The sequence below is a fragment of the Trichosurus vulpecula genome, chromosome 9, assembly GCF_011100635.1.
Source record: "Trichosurus vulpecula isolate mTriVul1 chromosome 9, mTriVul1.pri, whole genome shotgun sequence".
In the NCBI taxonomy this organism is placed as follows: domain Eukaryota; kingdom Metazoa; phylum Chordata; class Mammalia; order Diprotodontia; family Phalangeridae; genus Trichosurus; species Trichosurus vulpecula.
This window is the reverse complement of record NC_050581.1, coordinates 75,710,069-75,731,522: the sequence shown is the minus strand read 5'-3', so window position 1 is coordinate 75,731,522 and position 21,454 is coordinate 75,710,069. Positions and strand designations below refer to the sequence as shown.

The 21,454-nt window shown below is 36.3% G+C and overlaps 2 protein-coding genes across 3 annotated transcripts in view; one reads left to right on the top strand and one right to left on the bottom strand.

Annotated features, from left to right (window-relative positions):
• The window catches only part of IFT140 (intraflagellar transport 140), a 175,123-nt gene that overhangs the window by 107,586 nt on the left and 46,083 nt on the right, over positions 1-21,454 (top strand). The window lies entirely within an intron of this gene.
• Positions 1-21,454, bottom strand: part of TMEM204 (transmembrane protein 204) — a 51,940-nt gene that overhangs the window by 8,068 nt on the left and 22,418 nt on the right. For both annotated transcript variants that reach the window (XM_036738509.1, XM_036738508.1), the window contains one exon: positions 9,126-9,281. In XM_036738509.1, coding sequence (XP_036594404.1) covers positions 9,126-9,281 — 156 coding nt within the window. The remainder of the gene's footprint in view (positions 1-9,125; positions 9,282-21,454) is intronic.

The window sequence follows — 21,454 nt, the reverse complement described above, 5'->3', positions numbered from 1 at the left end:
TGCATAATGTTATGCATAGATATTTGCATAGTGTTATGAAGTTTATAAAATACCTTCTTAAAATTACACTGTTAGGCAGGCAGTGTCAGTATTGCTATTCCCATTTTACAGATGAGAAATCTGAAGCTCAGTGTTGAGTGACTTGCCCAGGGCTGTAGAGCTAGCAAATGTCATAGCTGAAAGTAGACCTCTACTCCTCTTAGACCAAATGTGGCATTCTTTCCACTCTACTACATTGAAAGGAGAGAAAAAAGGAGTGAGAGGGAGCAGGAGGGTTAACTAGGTTGTTATTTTGTTTTCAGAATAGGGAGATTTGTGCATATTTGAAAGCACAGGGGAAAGAAGTAGTAGAGAAGAAGAGAAGACACTGAAGACACTAATGGGGAGAGGGGTACCATTGAAAGGGCAGGAAGCTCAAGGAGAGAGCAGGGGAAGAGGCTTGAGAGTGCAGATGCAGGACTTAATCTGAGAATCTGAGAAAGAAGGAAAGATGGCATTGGACCTGTGCTTTCTAGGTGAGGAAACTCCTGCTACCAATGTGAGTCTCTTGTCTTGAATAGTTGCCTAGAGCAGAGATGCCCATAACACTCCAAGAGGGCAGCCAGAACCAGATTAAAATGTAATTGGGAAATGTTTAACCAAATAAATAAAAGTATAATACAACATAAAGTTAATTTCTCTCTTCCTATGTCAATATGTTGGCAGCATATTGATCCATGTCTGTTTAAGTATGACAACACTGGCCTAGAGCAGTAAAAGAGTAACTGACTTAATGAGGGTCACGCAGCTAGTAGATGTGGGAGGTGGGACTTGAACCCAGGTCTTACAGACTTCAAGGCCACTTCTCCATTACACCATGCTTCCTCTCCATGAGATCCGTATCTCAGACTTTTGAGAATAGGACAGACTGTTTTGTTGCTACTTTAAACATTATAATCTAATTGTTAATGTGTGGCATTTTCTATATTTAGCCAAGGCCATTGAAACAGGCACAAATTGCCTCCACTTCATAGAAAACAATCATCTTTCACTTAGTGTGTGAAGAAAATGGATGATATGTGGATGCTCTAATTAGAGGAACACACAGTTTATTCCTAGAACATACTTAAAACCCACATGTTATCTGTGGATAGTTGTATACATTCTAAACAGATAAAAAAGTGATAGGATTGTGGATTAAACATATACATATATATGATATATATATATGTATATATATATCATATATATGTAGTGTCTAACAAATTAAGAGTTTGTTATAAATCAAGTTTCTGCTCTCCTACATAATCTTCCTCAAAAATAATTATTGAAAAATGTATTTTTTAAAAGGAAAATCTATGTACAGATGATAGAGTAATAGCCATAATTATCAGTGCTACAAGAATGTATGATTTCATCTCTTTGGATGTTTTCTCCACCTATTGCATAGAGCTAGGGCTAGACAATCTGTACTTTGCCCCAGAGCATCACAATTGAGAGGACGTAAATAAGTGTGAAATAGTGATTTTGAAAAGTGTTTAATTTTAGAATATTTACATTTGCATTTTGAGAGAACTTTTACTTCTTCAGCTGCAGAGAAACTAGTTAACAAAAATAATGAGTTAAAATAGGAAGCTCCCAGATGGCTGCTTCATTCCCTGCACCCTCTTTCACCCAACTGGCAGCACACTAGAAAAACTCCTTTCTGTCCTGGCCCCAGCCTGCTCCTCCCTATCTGCAGCCTCTTAATAGCTTGGTGTCCTTTCTTCTTCTACTATGGTGCTGTAAAAGGTTTTCCTGACCTCTTTATATGAGGATGCATGTGGTGCTACTCACCCAAGCAGCTATTTCATGCTATGAGATGCCAGAATGGCTAATTAGAGTTCTATCTAGATCATTATTTCTTGACTTGCTCTAGTCAAAAAAGGGATAAACTTGTGCAAACTTAGGTAGGGACATCCTCTGAAAACAGACACATTTTTCATCATTGGTCCCCATATTCAGATCTTCACTAAAGTCCTTTTTCCCAGGTCTCATTGCAGCAGTGAGAGGACCTTAGTTTTTTTAAGGCAATCTGAGTGAAGGACAAACTTTAGTAGCTCCTACCACGATGTTTATGTATTACATATTGTGAATGTTAAATCATAATTGTAGCTATCTTTAGCAGTCTGGAAGCAATGTATATATCTCTTTGTTTTGAATTACACATGGAACATGGTTAAAAACCATAGGTTATCCAGAGATAGCCGAATAAAATTTTAAAGTACAGATAAAAAAGTGATGGGATTGTGGATCAAATACGTATGTAGTCTCCAACAAATGTAAGGTTTGTTTTTTTTTTATAAAGCTTCTACTCTCCTGAATCATCTTGATCAAAAAATACTTAATGAAAAATCTACCAAAAAAGAAAAGAAAATCTGTGTATAGATGACAGTGCAAGCTCATTTCAGAGCTTCATAAGGTCTTTCTTTCTCTCTCCATCTGAAGTTCAGGAATTTCGCCTTATACTTCTTTGTTTCTTATTCTCCACAATGTCTAGCACAGAGTTGGGCAATAGAGAAAGCCCTATAAATTCCTGTTAAACTAAAAATGAGAAGACAAAATTTGTGCCAGTTTGGACCTTATAACCTTTAAGTCTTCTCAGAGGAAGGTACTATCAAAATACAAAGAGAAGAAAATAAATATGGATACCCTTATATTTTGGTTTTTTAAATTGTGTACACTTCATTTTGAAGGATACCCTATGGTTATAAGTCTAGTCTGTCTGTTAGACGTCTATACCTTGGCAATATACAATTAAGTACTGCCCTATGTTTCCCGCCCCGATAATAGTCAATTCATGACCACTTAGCCACTACCCCCCGGCCGTCCCCCACCCCAGTCTTCCATTGCAGTTGACAGTCTTGTTCTTCTAGTAGATTGTGAAGGTGAATTCCTTGATGGGAGAGTTGCTACCCGGAAGCCTCTGCCCAGCCTCCTTCCTTATATTCCCGTGTTCAGGAAGAAGGTGTGAGAGGCAACATTTCACCTTTGGTGACCCTGTCTACTCTCCTGACTTGTTATGGTGTTTCTTCTGTTACAATGTTAGGATGTGGAAAAGGGTTTGAGAGCTAACGGGAGAATAGAAGACAAAAGGAATGAGAGCAGAACAAAATATGAGGAGAAGGGGAAAAGGAAGAAAGAGAGATGTCAGGGAGTGACAGATGATCAGAGTGCAGTCGACAGGAGGAAGGAAGAGCATGAAGCATGAGGTTTTCCCACAGTTCTCTTCTTAAGGGAATAAAAATTCACTGACTCTGTTGTGCTGCTGTCTACCGCCAGGTCACTGCCTTCCTTAAAGGGTATGTAGTGTGCACTGAAAGGGGCTTAGTCTCTCTTGGTGCTTGGGTCAGGCATGCTGAACAAACTGCTGTGGCCAAGTTAGGTGACCAAGTACCAATGAGTACAGGCCTATTGTGTGGGTCATTTGGTTCTTTAGAAAAGTGTATGTAAAAAACTTTAATTTTAAGCATTACATTTACACACACACACACACACACACACACACATCCTATTTTCTTTAGAATGAAAAAGAAAAAGTCTCCTGGATCATTTGAATTAATACTTAATATTTATGTCACTTAAAGTGCATCTTATTTTATATGACTATTAAGACTTTCTAGTATTTTTAATTTAGCATTGGAAGGTTATTAAAATGTAATAAGCCAGAATTTTCCAGACTTTGCTCATAATCCTTAAGAACAATGTCTTTTAGCTGTGATCTGTCAACTTGCTTTTATTAGTATTTTGATAACTATATTTCAGTATAGTTTCCTTTGTAAGCCTGTGTTTTTTACGTTAGGCATTTAAAAACATTATTTTGAGAAGTGTATGTCCATAGATTTCACCAAACTGCCAAAAGGGTTCATAACACATACAAAAATTAAGAACTCATGACTTAGAGCTGTCTGAAAGTGGAGTTAGCTGCCTTACAATATTAATAGTAATAATAATAATAATAGCTAACTTTTATATAGCACCTACGCTGTGCCAAGCATTGTGCTAAGCACTTTACAGATATTGTCTCATTTGATCCTTACAACAACCTTTTGAGGTAAGTACTATTATGATCCCCATTTTACAGTTGAGCAAACTCAGGAAAACAGAGGTTAAATGGCTTGCCCAAGTTCACACAGCTAGTAAGTGTCTGAAGACAGCTTTGAACTCAGTGCTTCCTAGCTTAGTACTCTGTCCACGCCATCACTTAGCTGCCTGAGGAGCTAATAGATTCCCTCACTAGAAATCTTCCAGCAAAGGCTGGATCATTTGTCAAATATATTATAGAGGAGATTGTTGATCAGGATTAAGTTGGACTAGAATCAGGGGTGGGGAACCTGCGGACTCGAGGCCACATGTGGCCCTCTAGGTCCTCAATTTCAGCCTTTTGACCGAATTCAAACTTCACAGAACAAATCCCCTTAATAGAAGGATTTGTTCCGCAAAACTTGGACTCAGTCAAAAGCCGAAATTGAGGACCTAGAGGACCACATGTGACCTCGAGGCCACAGGTTCCCCATCCTTGGACTGGATGGCCTTTGAGGTCTCTTCCAGCTCTTAAGATTCAGTGATTCTATGACATATAAAATAGAAGCTCAGGTGAAAAGGGCAAATGTGAGCTGGACTAAACAGGGAAGATTTTATGTAGTTAGGTCTCAAATTGGGTCTTGAAAAGTGTGTAAGTTTTAATCAGGTAGAGAGGGGCAGGAGGAGCTGACAGGCAAGGGAAACAGCATGAACAGAGGCAAGGAGAGGGAATGATCATGGTATAGAGGAGGGGGCAGAGATACAGTGAAGAGACCTCCTTGGCTGGAATGGAGACTGCATGTTGGGGAATTATGAAAGATAAAGCTCTGTGTATACATTAGGACAAGGTCACGCCATAGTCCAAAAATCCAGGGAGAGAAGTTCATACTTGAAGCAGGAGAGTGAGCTGCTGGGGTGGCAGGAAATCAACAGAATATTATTATCGTTAAAGAGTGGGACAGATCTTTCAAATGATTAAGCCAATGGAGAAATATTTGTATTAGTCAAAATCCAGTGTGAAATCTTATATGTACATCATGTATGCCTGATTCTAAGCCCATAAACCATACATTCATCTGATCTCATTTTTGCTCTTGGAGTCTGGCATAAATAAAATTGCAGTCATTTGAGTATATGCACTGTTGCATATGTTACTTTTCTGTGGTGATATTAGCTTATTGCTTTTTTTACTTGTTTGTTGCTGGCAAAAAAAAAGTATATGCCTGTAAAAAGTAGGCCAAGAGAGAGGTAACAAGGAAAGGAAAGATGGGGCTGGGCTGAGAATTCAGTCTTTCATGTTACCTTGTTTTTTATATTAAGCTTCACTTTCCTTTCCATGTCTTAGATATCTTAAGTAATTTCTTTGGGAACAGATGGTTATTTTTCAACATTTACCACATTTTAGGGAAAAAGAGAAAAATTATGAACTGATAAATGAAATTCTGCACATGGTATTGATTCTATCCTCATAAATTCATTTTCCCAAAGCAAACAGTTCTCTTCCTGTGAGCTGGGAGGTGTGGAAGCCCTGAAACCCTGGAGTTGTGTGAATTACAGTTCAGCCTCCGGAGCAACACTGTTTCCTCTCTCCTTTCCTTCCTGCCTACTTCCTAGGGCTTCATTTTCTGTCACAGGGTCATCCTTTTTGAATGACTGTCAAATATATATGCAGGTGGCACAGATCAGAAAGACTGGAACACCCCTGAGCACTGAATGCTTAGTAGCCGTGTCTGATTGGTCAAGGCTTTATTGTAGCACTATTATGAATGACAGCAGTAGAAAAATGAAAACTTTTAAAAGCAATTTCAAGTAACTGTGATTTGGTTGGAGTACACTGGTTTCCAAGGAGAACCTCAACTAATGCAGCATATCAATTGAAGAGAACAGTCTCTTAAAGCATTACTCAGGCTGAAATTTTCCAGCACATGGTAGCTACAAAATAATGGCTCTTATTCAAATGTTTTTCCCTAGAGAGAATTATTCTTGGAAAGGAAAAACTAGAAGACAATAATTTATAAGCTCATATGCTTTCATAAGGGTCCTAAAGCATCTTCTGGGTGATTTATGGCTTCTATTTAAGACTCAAAAGTACCAAGAATGTTTGGAAGAGAAAAAAAAATGATGTAGTTGGTATTTAAAGGAAGTATTTGGAAAATGTAATCAGAATTCAGAGAAGCAAAATATAAAGAGCAAATTGAAAATAAAATGTATAAAATTCTTCACCAGCATGTGCAGACGCAGATACTATAAACCTCATTGTCCTTGTGATATCTCATAAACAGAGTCCTAATAGGTAAATGGAGACCAAGAGGTCCCTATTTATGTTTGCTGGTTCTGTTAAGATGAGAAAAATAATCTTTTATATTTACTTAGTCTATTCCAGAGTATGAACCAGGTTCTTCTGGTGTGGGCAAGAATCAGTGGACTCAGTAGACATAATTTATTTTAACTTGTAAAAAGGCTTAGAAATGTGTTCACACCAAAGACTATTAAAAATAAAGTTATGTGGAATTGAGAAAAGTATTTTTTTTAGCATGGGGACCGGGTGGGAGAAAGAAAAAAGTAGGAATGAAGTACTTCTCTGGATAGAAAAGTATAAAAGTAATATCCTTTAGTGAAGTGAGATCTTGTTGTATTGAACATTTATAAGGAACCTAGAAGAGAGCATTTACAACTAAATCTCTAAGTTTATAGCTGACATTGACTCTTCTGATGAGTGAAAGATGAATCTGAACTCCTGTAAGATCTCACAAAATGTTTTACTGGGCAGAAAATTGGCAGACAAGTTTCACTGTAGACAAGCATAAGGCAATGCATTAAGGGGAAAAATAATCCAAATTATCCTTCTAACATGGAGAGCACTGAATTGTCATTTGCAGCACAGAAAAGAGAGTGAAGAGTTGTCCTAGACTGCTCCTGAAGACAGTTGGCTCAATATGCTACTTTGACCAGGAGAGCCAAGAAAAGCCTGTATGTTATCAATCATGAAACAAAACATAAAATTTTATCCTACCTTTATGTATAATCAAAATATATTTTTAAGTGCGAATATTTTTTTCTAAAAACTGTACACCTAGAAAATTCATGAAACTGGAAAAAGTTTAGAAAAAAAATTATAATGATCCAGAAGGATTGAAGAACTTCCACTTTCTTTTTTGAAAAGCCTCTTCTCATTTAGCCATTTAGGTCAATGGCTAAAAGAAGACGTGATCAAAATTTTTTAAATCATGAAATATATTAAAAAAGTTAATTGGAATTAGGGAGCATGATGAGGTAGAGTATTCTCATTGCAGAAAGTTGTATATCCCTTTACTTAGTGATCAAATAGTAGAAACATATTTGAGAAGCTACAGTTTGAGGCTCCTGCATTGAATATGGGCTTGGGTTTGTAGTCGACTCATTTGAGGACCACAGGGCATTAATCAATAATAAATATCATTGCCTGCTCTTCTTGTTTTCTTGACAGTATTAGAAGCAGAGATCAACATTGGTTTGTGTGATTCTTTTCCTCTACAGGGATTTAAAAATTATTGACAACACATATTTATTGAGTATCTATTATGTGCAAGACTTTTCTAGATAGGTTTACGATACTGTCCCTGCCTTCATGAAGGTTACAGTCATGAAGATTATAAATTGGGAAGAAAGAACATATGTGTACCTACAAAGTAAATATCAATATAATTTAGTTATGTTATATTTAGCACTTGTTAAATGTCAAATAAGATTATGCCCATAATCATACATAACAATTGCTTCCATCTAGCTCACAAGAGAAAGAGACTTTTCTTATGGTATATTTAGTAAATTAGTAATGACATTTAGTAATTACAGCCCAGTAAAACAAATGAAAAAGAAGCTCCAATGAACAGAAAGACCCTTACATAACCACAAATGGAGCCATCTTTGATGGATAACTTTACATTCTTTGCTATTCTCCTAGAAACCTTTTAAAATACTCTGTAGACTATTTGTGAGGCTTGTAACTTTCCTACAACCTTCTAGGGTTTTTTTTTTCAGTCTATTTAGTTCATGGTGAAGTATTTTTTCCTCTCTTCCTATTTTTATTAACATTTTATTAATCACTTCCAACTCTTCTTCTCCAGCCCTACCCCCCATCTCCCCACCCTAGCACTAGGGATTTCAAGGTTCAGCTTGCATAACAGGTAATAGCAGGCATTTCCTTCTCCTGTGACGGGATATCCTGGCGCCCTTCAGTCTCTCTCTAACTCTGTTTAAAACAGACTCCAGCACAGGAAAAAAACCTCAGTCTAAAATTAGCAGTTTGATAGAAGAAAGGCACATGGCTGTCCACTGTACTGTTTGTCAATGAAACAACAAGTCTAAAGAGGGCCAAAATGCATTTCCTTTTTGGGCAAAACAGACCTATTGAGCCTCAGGGGGTGATGGTGGGGCCATTAAAGGAGAGAGACACACCAACCACAGGGAAAGTATCTTAAACTTTCTAGGCTACAACACTGTGCTCTTTCTTGGCTTTCCCCCCCAAACCATTCTTGGGAGATAGATACTGCTGTTTTAGGAACTGCAAAAAAAAAAAAAAATCTATTATACCAGAAAAGGGGAATGGGACACACCTATTTTCACTGTTATACAAACTCCTTACCAAGAAATTTCTCATTGATATAGGAAAAATCATCTCTTCTCCACCAGTGAAGCTATGAGACAATGCAGTTTGAGTTGTGAAAGGAACTTTTTCCATTTTTTTCCTATTCTGAAATGTTTTTTTCCCCATTCTGAAACAATAGCACCTAAAGACTATGTAATTTTGATAAATGACCAAATGAATTCCATCAGTCCTAAATAGTATTAGAATTTGTTATGTCCGTCATTCTTCTACAGTGGCTACTTTCAAAGTTTCTCAACATTCTGACCTTCTTTTGGAAGGAGAATTTCTCAAGAAAGCTAGGATCCTGGGAATTATTTTCATATCTTTCATTATTTCCAGAGTGATTCATTTTAGACTTCCAGTAATTTCCTTTCCTGGATGCGTCAAATCTATTCATTCATCATTGTAGAATAAAGTAGTTTTCAGTTCTTGCCTTATCATTAAGTAAGGTACTTACTTGCAAGTTGGAATACAGCAGCAATGGCTTCCTCCCACCATTGGGTGTCCTGTGAAATGATGGGCAAGTCCATCAGCCCCATGACAAAGATGAGCTGTCCTGCAGTGAGGGCAACAGTAGCGATCAGGTTACAGGCCCGCATCATATCAAACTGCACTGTGAGGGACACACCAAAACAGAAGAAGACTATATTAGACCAAAGACTGGGTTTCAGACTGAAATATTAGATGAAGCAATTCAATATTGCTGACCTCACAAAGAAAGCTCTGTATAACCTGGGCCTTTATTGCAGTTCTGAGTAATTATTGAATTTGATTTCTAATTCATTATTATACTTTTAAAAATAATATTAACATCCTCTTATGTTTTCATAGTTTCTTATACTTTTCAAAACGTTTCCCTTCTATCATGTGAAATTTATTGAAGATCTTTTCCATTACATCAAGTGGTGCTATCAAAGAACATTTCAGTGTAAAATAAGTAGCCTTCTAGAAGTGGAGCATTCATTATTTATACCACTAATACTTCTCTGCTGTCTAACAAACTGCAATGAGCTCTGTACATGGACACCTCTACTCAGTTACCTTCTTACCTACTGGACCCTGGGATAGCCCGTTTTTAATGTTTTTATCAAGATTTGGCAAAATCATTGCTGTTACATCCTGATAATCAAGCACTTTCTCTTGAAAGTACAAGAGAACTCATCTTCAAATAAGAAAATGGAAAGGAAAACAGAATGTCACCCCAAGTTTAAAGCATTCGGTTTAATGCCATACAAAGATCATTTCTTAAGTGGCTCCTATGTGTGAGGCACCACGGTCAGCACTGAGGGAAATGGACAATACAAAACAGTCCTGTCCTCATGGACCTTGCCGTTTACTGGAGAACACAACAAAGATGTAGACAGAGGTAAAGCCCATACAGAGTAAATGTGATTTATATTAATAGAAGGTAACAAAAGCAGTATACAGCACAGGCAGCTTTATCACAGAAATTCTAGCAGTTCATCGTAATATGAACTGAAGAAAATAGTATACATTTATGTATCATACAGCTCATTTGTGTATCCTAGGCAAGGCCTGAAGATTAGACTCTAACCCCTATATTTGAAACTCACATCCCTTTTCTGGGTATGTTACTAGGGTACAACTTAGTATATTATAAGTACATGTCACAAAGACTGGACATTTTGGCATTAAAATGGGTGCATTTTTTTTTCCTTTTTAAAAAATAAATTTATTTTTTATTTTTAGTTTACAACAGTTCCACAAGTGTTAGGGTTCCAAATTTTCTCTCCATCCCACTCCTCCACCCAGCCCCCCAAGATGGCTTGTAATCCAATGTAGGTTCTACATATACCTTCACATTGAACTTATTTACATAATAGTCCAATTGTAATGAAGAATTATAACCAATGGAATGAATCATGAGAAAGGAGAAAAGAAGGAAAAAAAAGGGAGCAAAAAGTTTGCCTCATTCTGCATTGAGACTTCCTAATTCTTTCTCTGGATGCGCATAGCTTTTTCCGTCATGAGTCTTTCAGAGCTATCTTTGAACCTTGCATTGATGAGAGGAGTCAAGTCTGATAGTATCAAAGTTAGTCCTTACAGATACAGTGTGTCTGTAATCGTGTATAATGTTCTCCTGGTTCTGCTCCCCTCACTCAGCATCAGATCAGGTTATTATGAAGTCCACCTGCTCCTCATTTCTTACAGCACAATAGTATTCCGTTACATTCGTATACCACAATTTGTTTAACCATTCCCCAATTGATGGGCATCCCCTTGATTTCTACTTCCTTGCCACCACAAAAAGAGCTGCTATAAATATTTTTGTACATATGGGTCCTTTTCCCATTTATATGATCTTGTTGGGATACAGCCCTAGAAGTGGTATTGCTGGGCCAAAGGGCATGCACATTTGTATAGCCCTTTGGGCATAGTATCCAAATTGCTCTCCAGAATGGCTGGATCAGTTCACAACTCCAAAAATGGGTGCATTTTTAAAGTTAATATTAAGACTTAGACTTTGTTGCATCCCTCCTGCCTCCCACTCCCTCATCCCAACCCTTTTGTACCCTACATAGATAACTACCCACATTGTCTAACTCCTAATCCTGACTGCTTGGGTTGCACAGATGTTTTAATATGTTATGGCAGTTTGTCTTGTATCATAACCTGCTATAACTTACTGAACCAGACTTTGACTGTAGGTGTGTTAGAATTTTACAGCTATTAAGGGGAAAAAAATAGGTGAAATGAATTCTTGACCTAGGTCTTTGCCATTAAAGAAGTTAGAACTTCCATTCCAAAACTGTCTCTTAAAATAGATTATTTAGCTTCATTAGGGAAGATATGTGAGACTTTGATGCTGCATTGTCACCTAGACATTTCAAATAACATTTCCCAACTCTTTATTGAACCTTGGGAAGTAGGGTTTCATATGCTGAATCAAAGCAAAGAAACTCAAAACTGTTTCACTTCCAAAATCGCCCAAAGAAGAACATCACTCTCCAAAGGAGGAATGGTGATCTAGATTGTTGTGTTGGGAAAAGTTTGGGGACAGTTTCCTCAGAAATGTTTCTAAAATACTTTTGAGGGCCTAAGATTTGAGGATGGAGACCAGATTTCGGAATAATTTACCAAAAGGTATAAATAAAGTGTAGAAAAGACTAGATGAGTAGCTATGCATTTCTGACCTTTCTGTTCTTTTTCCTTGACGACCTTTTTTTTTTTGCCAATCTTTTTGTTATAATTTTTTAAAAAGAAATTTTGGCAAGATGATTTTCCCTTCCTCGTTTCACATTTTTAAAGAACACTTTAAACTTTGTTTGCTAAAGTTAATTTGAAACCTTTTTATCAGCACCTTTATTTATATAATTTTCTCTTCTGCAATATTTTCCCTACATCGTCTCCTTTGCTTAATTAGAGCTTGCCTTACCTTCAGAGCCCAGCTCAAATTCCACATAGAAGACTTTATTGACAATGTCAGCCCACAACAATCTCTCCCTTTAGAAATCCCATAGCATTTACTGCCTAGATAATTTGCTTGAGACTCATATTGCTTCATACAGTTATATTTATCTTTTATGTTATTCCTATTTCCTCAACTGAAGTGTAATGTCTTTTAGAGAAGGGATTATGTCTTACTCTTCTTGGTATGTCCCAATGCCTTATCTATCCAATAAAACATATTATCTATAATGAGAAAATGTTGGTTGATTAACTGATAAACAACACCTGATTAATCTATCATATTTTTCCCATATAATTACATATTTTGGTGGATTTGTGATCTCATATATGTGGACAGTCCTTCTAGTCGAACAAATAGTACTCCATCAATACTTGCTTATCTTGTAACCTTTGTCCATAGTTTCCCATAAATCCTCCACCGGGTACTTACACATCATTACAGGGGGCCTTCCTTTAGATCCATGGTTTCCAGTTTTTAAATTGCCTCTATCAAAAAATGTTTAAGGATTCTCTCTCTCTCTCTCTCTCTCTCATATATACATATATGTGTGTGTGTGTGTGTTTATAAATGTGCTACTGTATTCATGTTGTATCCACTATAAAACACAGATAAAAATAGAAATTTAAAGGATAATATGAGGATAAAATAAATAGTATTCTAAAAAATTTAAATTTTATTAACAGTAAAAAAACATTTTTCTATCACTTAAGATACCATCATTATTAACATTTTGATGAGAGAAATTTAAACAAGTGTCAGTATTTTTGGAAAATCTTGGTTTAACTCTTCAATACAATAATTTAGAAGTCTTATTCTACGTTTATTTTGATACTTGTTAATGACTGTTAACTAAACGGCGAAACCAAAACAAAACAAAACCTCACAAAGATATGTCGAACCAAATGAAAGAAGTATGTTGTTGGATGTGCTTATGAAATCATGAAGCTCATTTTTTAACCCCATCTACCAACTATGCAAAGATTTTGTTGAAATACTGGTAGTAAATTTCCATATTCTTAGATATTAATCAGTTGTTCTTCTAAAGTATTTGGAAAGTATTAAATTTTTTATTTTTACAGATGGGTTTAAAACCCATTAAAATGCTTCATTTGGAAGATTTTTAAATGGGATAGAGGATTCTGTTCCAGATTTTTAAAGTGTATGTATATGGATCTCTATAGGCCACAAAAGTTTAATTTTTCAATGTCTTGCAAATCAAAATGACTTGCACTATTAGTTAATATCTTAAAAGGCACAATGTCTACTTAGGGCAAGGTTCATCATTAACAACAATATACCATGTTAATCCATGTTTCTAAGAATCTACTTGGTAATTTTGAGTTTTTTTGACTGACTTCTTGTTTTTTCTTTATAATTTGGTTGATAAAAGGCCTGTATTAAAAATGACTGCTCTACCATTTTCTTATTGTTCACCCTTGCTCTCATTAGTATTGTCTTCGATCTGAAGTTTCTTTGCTGGACTCCTAAGGTCACTTGACCATTCTTTGAAGTTTGGCTTTCTAAAAACTAGATAATATAATGCCTAGATCCACTTATACTCAGATATTTGTAAACTGTATGATACATCAAAATATATTGAAAGTGAAAGAATCAATGAGGGCTCCACTGTCAGTGTCTCTATGTCATAGCATTCCTACTCTTCCTTCAGGGTAACTCATAGATAATAACATAACATAACACATAACCATTTGACTTAGAGACTAAGTGAAGGCACCAGTGACAATTGGTATCTGAAATATTGGTAAAATTATTTATTTATTTATTGTATTTATTTAGGTTTTTATTTAATTTTAAATTTATTAATTTTATTTTTTAAATTTTATTAATTTTAATAAAATTAACATTATTGTATAAATTATAATAAATAAAAATGGATTTACTAATTAATAAATTTAATAAATTAAATTTTAATTAAATTAAAATATTAATTTAAATTTACTTAATTTATTATATTTAGATATAAGTAGAAGTTCTAATATTTTCTTCCTGCCCTCCAGAGAGCCATCTTACATTCTCCAGTTTAGAGACAACTGCTCTAAGATCTCTTGATGTCATGAGTGGAACACATAGGCATATCATGGAACATGTTATTTTTCTTTTCTTTTTCCTATTTTTTTAGACTAGTTCTCCCACTAGGGAAGTATGATGGCCACTCATGGACTGGACCCCATTGAGATTAGCACAGAACCTGCTCAGTTTCTGATGTAGCCCAATTTGCCTCTCCTTAGGCAGCCTAGTATCTCTTTTGGTGCCCCTCCCCTCCTCTCAGGGGTTCACAATATTGGTGCCAGACTTAGAGCTGACACCTGATTGAATTTAGCCCTACTTCAGGACTCCTCAGTGCAAGGGATCCACCAACCTTAGCCTCTCCAATAAGAAGGGACCCCTGGTGTGTGCCACTGCATCCAGCCTATCTCTCATTTTCACTGCATAACCAACCTACCTTTTTTTCCTAATAACATATTTCTTCAATGATAACCTTGTACTAAATATAAGGCAATTTAAGAAAAAAGAAAAACTTTTAAACAAATTTAAAATAAAATTTATTTTTTATTCCTGGAAATGGTCTAAGGAGAAGATGCTCAGAAAGGGAGAAGAATTGTGGGTTTATAATACAGAAATAGGTTAAGGAAGAATTCTGGAGCCTTTCTACCTTCCTTTTTGACCTCTCCCTCCCACCATTGGCTCTCTTTCTTCAGTCCTTTATGGCACAAATGTCCTCTATACTATCTTGTTGTCCAAAGCCATCCCTATAAATGCCCTCTCCAAAATTGCATACTCTCTTATATGGATTAGCCGGTATCAAAATTCTCTTCCTCAGTGAAATGTTAGGAAGAAAGAAATCTAGCTAAATTTCTCACATCAATTTGTGAATTTCAGGGATTTGAGAAACTGAAATGATCGCATCAGTCAGGGTAGGGTAGGAATTATTTGGTATTTTATATGATAGGATAAATTTTTTAATTATAAAAACTTTCCTTCTTTGTAAAGCCAGCTCACTTTAAATTTTAAGGTGTCTTATTTTTATACCACTGTTATTAGAAATGAAGGTCTAAATATGAGTGTAGCTAAAAGAAGGATCTGCAAATATCATTTTTTCATTTAAAGTCTTTATTGTTATGTAACAAATATCAACACACACGAACATTTCAATATTCAAAGAATGACAAAAAATAATTCTATACAAAATTATGGACTTCTCTACTTCTATTATATATTATTTGCATTTGAAGTGTGTATCAAATTTCATGACAGTAATAAAACTGCTCTGCTTGTCTGTGTTCCCTCCTGAACTTTTGTGTATTTTAATATATTTCATTAATGTTATTCTTTTCTTTTCTTGCATCACTATCAGTACCTTATTGCTTCTTTCTTCCACAACTTTCTCCCTAAATAGAAGCCCTCCCTTGTAACAAGTAAGTATAAACAAGTAAAACGAATTCACACAGTGGCTGCTCCGAAAATGTGTGCCTCATTTTGCACATCTAGTCTGTCATTTCTCTCCCAGGATATGGGAAGCATGCTTCCTTTCAGTCTTGTGAGATCATGATTTTTTGATTAACATTCTTAAGTCCTTCAAAGTTGTTTACCTTTTCATTATTGTTGAAGTATAAATTATTCTCCTGGTTCTGCTTACGTAACTATTCATCAGTTCATTAAAGTTTCTCTAGGTTTGATTGTGGCAGATGAGTTTGAATGTGTACAAAATAATGTATTTAGGGGGAAAAACACCTAAAGGAGTATCTAACAGCATGTATCTATATTTACTTGTATGTGTTTTCTTATATTTACTTATATGTATAACTTATTTGTAGGCTATGTACATGTACTACTTTACTAATAATTATGTACATTATAAAGCTTTTACCAAAAAATAGAAACTAAAAAGATGAGATAAAAATGAAATTACAGTTGATCCAGGAGTCGGTAGGTGAACACTAGAATTTATTAAGGAGAATGACCTGTGCTTTAGAAAAATTGCTTTGGCAGCCATATAGAAGAAAGATTGGAGAGAAGCACCCGAGGCAGAGAAACTTATTAGGAGGTTTTTGAAGTTGTCCAGGAGAGAAGTGATGAGGGGTTGAACTTGAGTTGGTGGCTATGCCGGTAGGGAGAAGGGGTGATGTGTCAGTAGAAGTAAGATTTGGTAATTGATAGGTCAGGATAGGTGGGTTAAGGGAAAATGAGGAGGTAAGATGATACTGAGATTGTGAGAACCTGGACGACTGGAAGGACAGTGGTGTTATCTATGGTGATAGGGAAGTTGGGAAGACGAGTGGATTTTGGGGAAAGAGGAATGTCATGATAATCTGCAATACAGATCACAGTCCACCCATGCCTGCTCATGCTGTGTGCCTTACTCTGTTCTACCAAAAATGAAAGGGGAGAAGGCAGGGCTTTTACTCATGGGTCACATTACCCTTGAGCTTGCCCCCTGAGGACATCTGCCACCTAAGGTAACCAGTAGTTGATCTGGGGGTCAAGGGGTGAGGGTAGAATTTTTCCAATGGCACCCTCATAGCCGCTGCTGTGGGGTACCAGGGACCCTTGTCTTCTTTGTTGCTTTCTCTTACTTTTCCTACATTCTAAAAGTCCTTCCATTCTGTGGTCTTCTGCCATTCTCCCTAGTTATATTCTCTCACAGCTTTTAGCTGTCACCTCTATATCTCTAGCCCTGACCTCTTGTCTCAGCTCAAATATATTTTTCACGTTTATATATAGCTTCTGCTACAGTAAGTGTCCTTTTATCATCCATAGGTTATTAAAACTTGTTCATCCAGTAATGCCCCCAATTGCAAAAAGATTGAAAGTTTAATAATGGAGAGACTTTGTATCAAAATATGGCAACATCTCGTTTATCTGGCATCATTTAAGGACAGATATATTCCATATAAGTCAATTTTCCATGTAACTTAAGCCTACTTTTTTAATTGTCAAAACTTGCAAATATTTAACAATACTGATATAAATCTTTCTAAAATATATTACATATTTTTCTGCTTTCTCGAAGAGAGTATAGACAACCTAACAACTCAGGATTGTCATTCTAAGACAGAACTACAATACAATGAGGTTCTCAGAGATTATTGAGATATGGATGACCGTTTGCCACTACACTAAATGGGTCCATGATGTTTTGTTTTTTAAATTCTCAGGTCATGTTTTTTTAGTTTTTCTACCTCTTCCTCACTTTTAGACTGCTTTTATTTTTTGCTCTAGCAATACCTCCTTCCTTTTGATTTGCTGTGTCTAATCTACTTTGGGCTGAGAGATCAAATAACCAAGTTTGTTAGAGTATATCAAAAGTAAAAATAACCACCCACTGAGTAAAGATTTGAGAGACTCTCTTCTAATCAAAATGCACGAGCTTCAGTAACATCTTTGTTCACTGCTGAGGGACCTTTGGAAAAGCAAAAACAAAAAAACTTTAGAGTTGCCTGCAGTTTGCTGGATGGCTGAACTTAGGCTACCTGCCAGCGAACTCTATGGAAGTAAGGTTTTACCCATTCAAGTAACCTTTGTGCCAGTATAGTAAATCTTTTACCCTGTAAGTATACTGAATGTAACTAAGTGTTTCTTAGGAAAATCAGAGTTGATGAGCATTGTCTGAATTGTCATTTCTCCCTCATAAAGTCTTATTCATTAAGTTCCCACTGAGCCACATATAAATTGCCTTTGACTCCACCCTATATTTCATGATGAAAATGTATTTCTGTGAATCCTGTGCTGAGGATGGATAAGCGTTTATATTGAATCCTTGTGAAAGTCACGTAGTCACAGGCCCAGCTTTGTGCCACTTCCTGTCATGACATTCTTTTGCCCGTGAAGAATGTGAAGGATTATCTTGTTCCTCACATTGTATTTTAGAATTGCTTCCCTCCATTGGTGTTCTGTTCATCCTGTTCTGAGCTCCAACTATCTTTTGCTCACCTGTTTCCATTTTCTCTCACCTGTCTCTCCCAAACATACATGATAAGATACATCAGACCATCATTATCTATTGGACCAATGAGGATCATCTCAGACTCCTCACAAAAATCCACACAAATAGAAGACTTACTTAGTTTTTGTGAATGGCTTTGTAGATTGGAGAACCACAAACTAAGCTAAAGAAAGCTAAAATAAGAGTCAGCAGGGATACTGATATGGGATATAAGGTGTGTATTCAAATTCTTTCTGTTTTCTCTAGAGCTACAGTTCCTTAATTAAACAGAACAGTGGGATAAGACTTCACCTTCTTAATCGGGGATGATATTTCTATCATTTTATAGGTTTAGATAGTACTCAAAAAAGTTGTTTATTTCTTCTTGGGTATTTGGTTCACAGACTATGCTCTCCCAAGGCGAGTAGAATGTAAGTTCCTTAAAATCAGAGACTGGTTCACTTTTGTATATTTCTTTAGTACATAATAGGTATTTAATATTTGTTGATTGATTTCTTTACTTATGACCTCATGGTCTAAACATTCAGGTTGTTTAACTGAGAAAAAGAAAAATCTTTTTTTTTTAACTCACCATCCTCTTTCATTTAATAAAATGTACACTTTTATTAGGACAGTTAACAAATCCATATCCTCTATAATACGTTCTCCATTTGGCTACAAAAATAAATCTTTGGTCTAACTATGTCACTCCCTTTCTCAAAAATTTTCAGTGGTTCCATGTTGCTTATAGAATTAAAAGCCCTTCAGAGCTGGCTTCGGCATATACCTTTCCAGACTTAATCCATGATGTTCATCTTTGTTCAATCTGTACTTCAGCCAAATTTCCCTACTATGTTCAAGGTGCTGAAGAATTCAAAGACAAAATGAAAAAGTGTTCCTGTCCTCAAAGAGCTTACATTCTAATGGGGGAAACAACATTTATATTACCTACATAAATACAATAGAATTTGAGGACAAAGAGAGCACTAACAACCAGAAGATCAGGAAAACCTCACGGGAGGTGCCACTTGAGTTGGACCTCGAACAAAGCAAAGAATTGTAAGAGTTGCAGATGAAGGAGTTCAAGCTAGGCATGTAGTGGGATAGCTAGTTATACCTCTTGAGGCAAGAGATAGAATCTTAACCCCAGTGTCCCTCCCAGCCTCCCCAAGCTTTTTACTTGTTTACTTGGGCTGTGTTGATGCCATAACATAAAAACATTTAAGTCTTTGGGACAATGTTGATGATAATAATAGTTCTTTACAGTTTACAGTATGGGCTCAGTGCTAGACTGCATATCTATCTAAGCATTAAACTAGCTAAACTCAGAGAGATTCATCATGAGAAGATGATGGCTACCATTTTTATGACTACAACAATTCTTCAAAAGCCACCTACTGAATTCTAGAGGTGGTATCATAAGACTTGATTGAGGAAGTACCAACAGAATTACAGTCAAGTCAACAAGCATTTATTAAGCACCTACTATGTGCCAAGCACTATGTTAAGTAAGTACTAGGGGTACAAAGAAATACAAAAGACAGTCCCTGTTCTCAAGGAGCTTGAAGTCTAATGGAAGAAACAACATACAAATAGCTCTGCACAAACAAGATGTTTACAGGGTAAATTGGAAGTCAGCTCAAAGAGAAGACACTAAAATTAAGGTGGTCTGGGAAAGGCTTCTGGTAGAAAGTGAGACTTTGGCTATGACCAGAAGGAGGCCAGGGAAGCCAGGAGTCAGAGCATTCCAGGCATGGGGGTCAGCCAGAGAAAATGCCCTGGAGATGGAGATCCTGGAAGCACTTGCTATTTGTAAACGGTCTCCTTATTACAGTCTTATGAGGTAATTCATGCAGCATTGTCATTCTTATTTTGGAGATTAAAAAAACCAAGAACTCAGAGGTTAATTAGCAGCTGACATGCAGCTTGCACATAGTAAGTATTTAATAAGTGTTTGTTGATTTGAATTGCCCAAATTTATACAGGCAGAAAGTGACAGAGCTGGGAATCCAAACCAGAGAGTCCTCTGCCTCCAATCCATGGCTCTTTTCACTATATCATGCAGCCTCTTTATGATCTACAGACCCACCCATTTCTCTTTCTTGTAAGTTAATTAAAATAATAAGTTAATTAAGGTTAATTAGTTAAACAAGTTAATTAAAGAGAAGCTGCATGATAGAGTGGTAGAGTGCTGGACTTGGAGTCAGGAGGACCCGAATTTGAATCCTGCTTTTAGATGAGCTGTGTGTGACCCTGACTGAATCACTTCCCTTCTCTTGATCAATTACACATCTGTGGAATGATAGAGTTCACCAAGATTGTAAATATTATCCCTTCCAACTTTAAGTCTATGATCCTGTAAATGCGTAGGCTGCAGGAAATGAAATTAATTTCATTTCACTGAGGCCATTTTTTATTAAGTACAGCCATCATTTACAAAGAATTCCAAACCCACAACCAGTACCTATTGGACTGTTGCAAACAAAACATAATGCTTTGGGTGCTCTCTGTACTTTACTAAAGAAATTCTATAGATCATAGGATAGAGAACACACCCAGGAGCTGAAAAGGATTGACTGACCCAGCAGTGACCTGATGAACATGGTTGTGCTTGCCACATTTTCATGTTGTACAATTATCATGGTGTATATATTACAATTAAAAATACACAAAATTGGCTGCTTTCTTTTCCTTTTTGAATCATACATCCACAAAGTAGTTTTTATCTTCCTCTGCACTGCAAAGGCTGGAAATTGTATGGAGGTGTTTTCTGTCTCATCTGAGTCTAAAGCGTCTGAGGTTCCGTAGCCTGCATTCAGTAACAAAGAGACTTGTTCTTCCTTTTTCCCGTGATTAGGCTGGATAATGTAAAGGTGCCACACAAAATGAGAGAACCACGAAGCATATTAAATTTTGCACTGGGAATTGGCAGTTGGTCCAACGAGAAAGCAATTTGTAATAACTAAAATATCTACTAAGCACGTCCCCAAAAGGTCAAAGACAGAAAAGAAGGCCTCATTCACACCAAAATGTTCAAAGCAGCTCTTTTATTGCAACAAAGAAATGGAAATAAAGTAGATCCTCATCAATTAGGAAATGGCTTAGCCAAAAATGGCACATTGATGTCATGGAATGTTATTGTGCCACAAAAAAATGCTGAATATGAAGAATTCAGAAAAGCATGGGAAAAAGTAATTGTATGAACTAATGTAGAGTGAAAGAAACAAAACCAGGGAAACAATATACACAATGGAAAGCACAAAAATATTGAAACCAAATTCTTTGAAATTATGTTGAAAAAACTTGGCCCCAGAGAAGACTTGAGAAAATACACCCTCTTCCCTTCCTTGCAATAGTGGGATACTATGGGTGGTGGAACATAGCATATGTTGTCAGCCTTGGCTGGCAT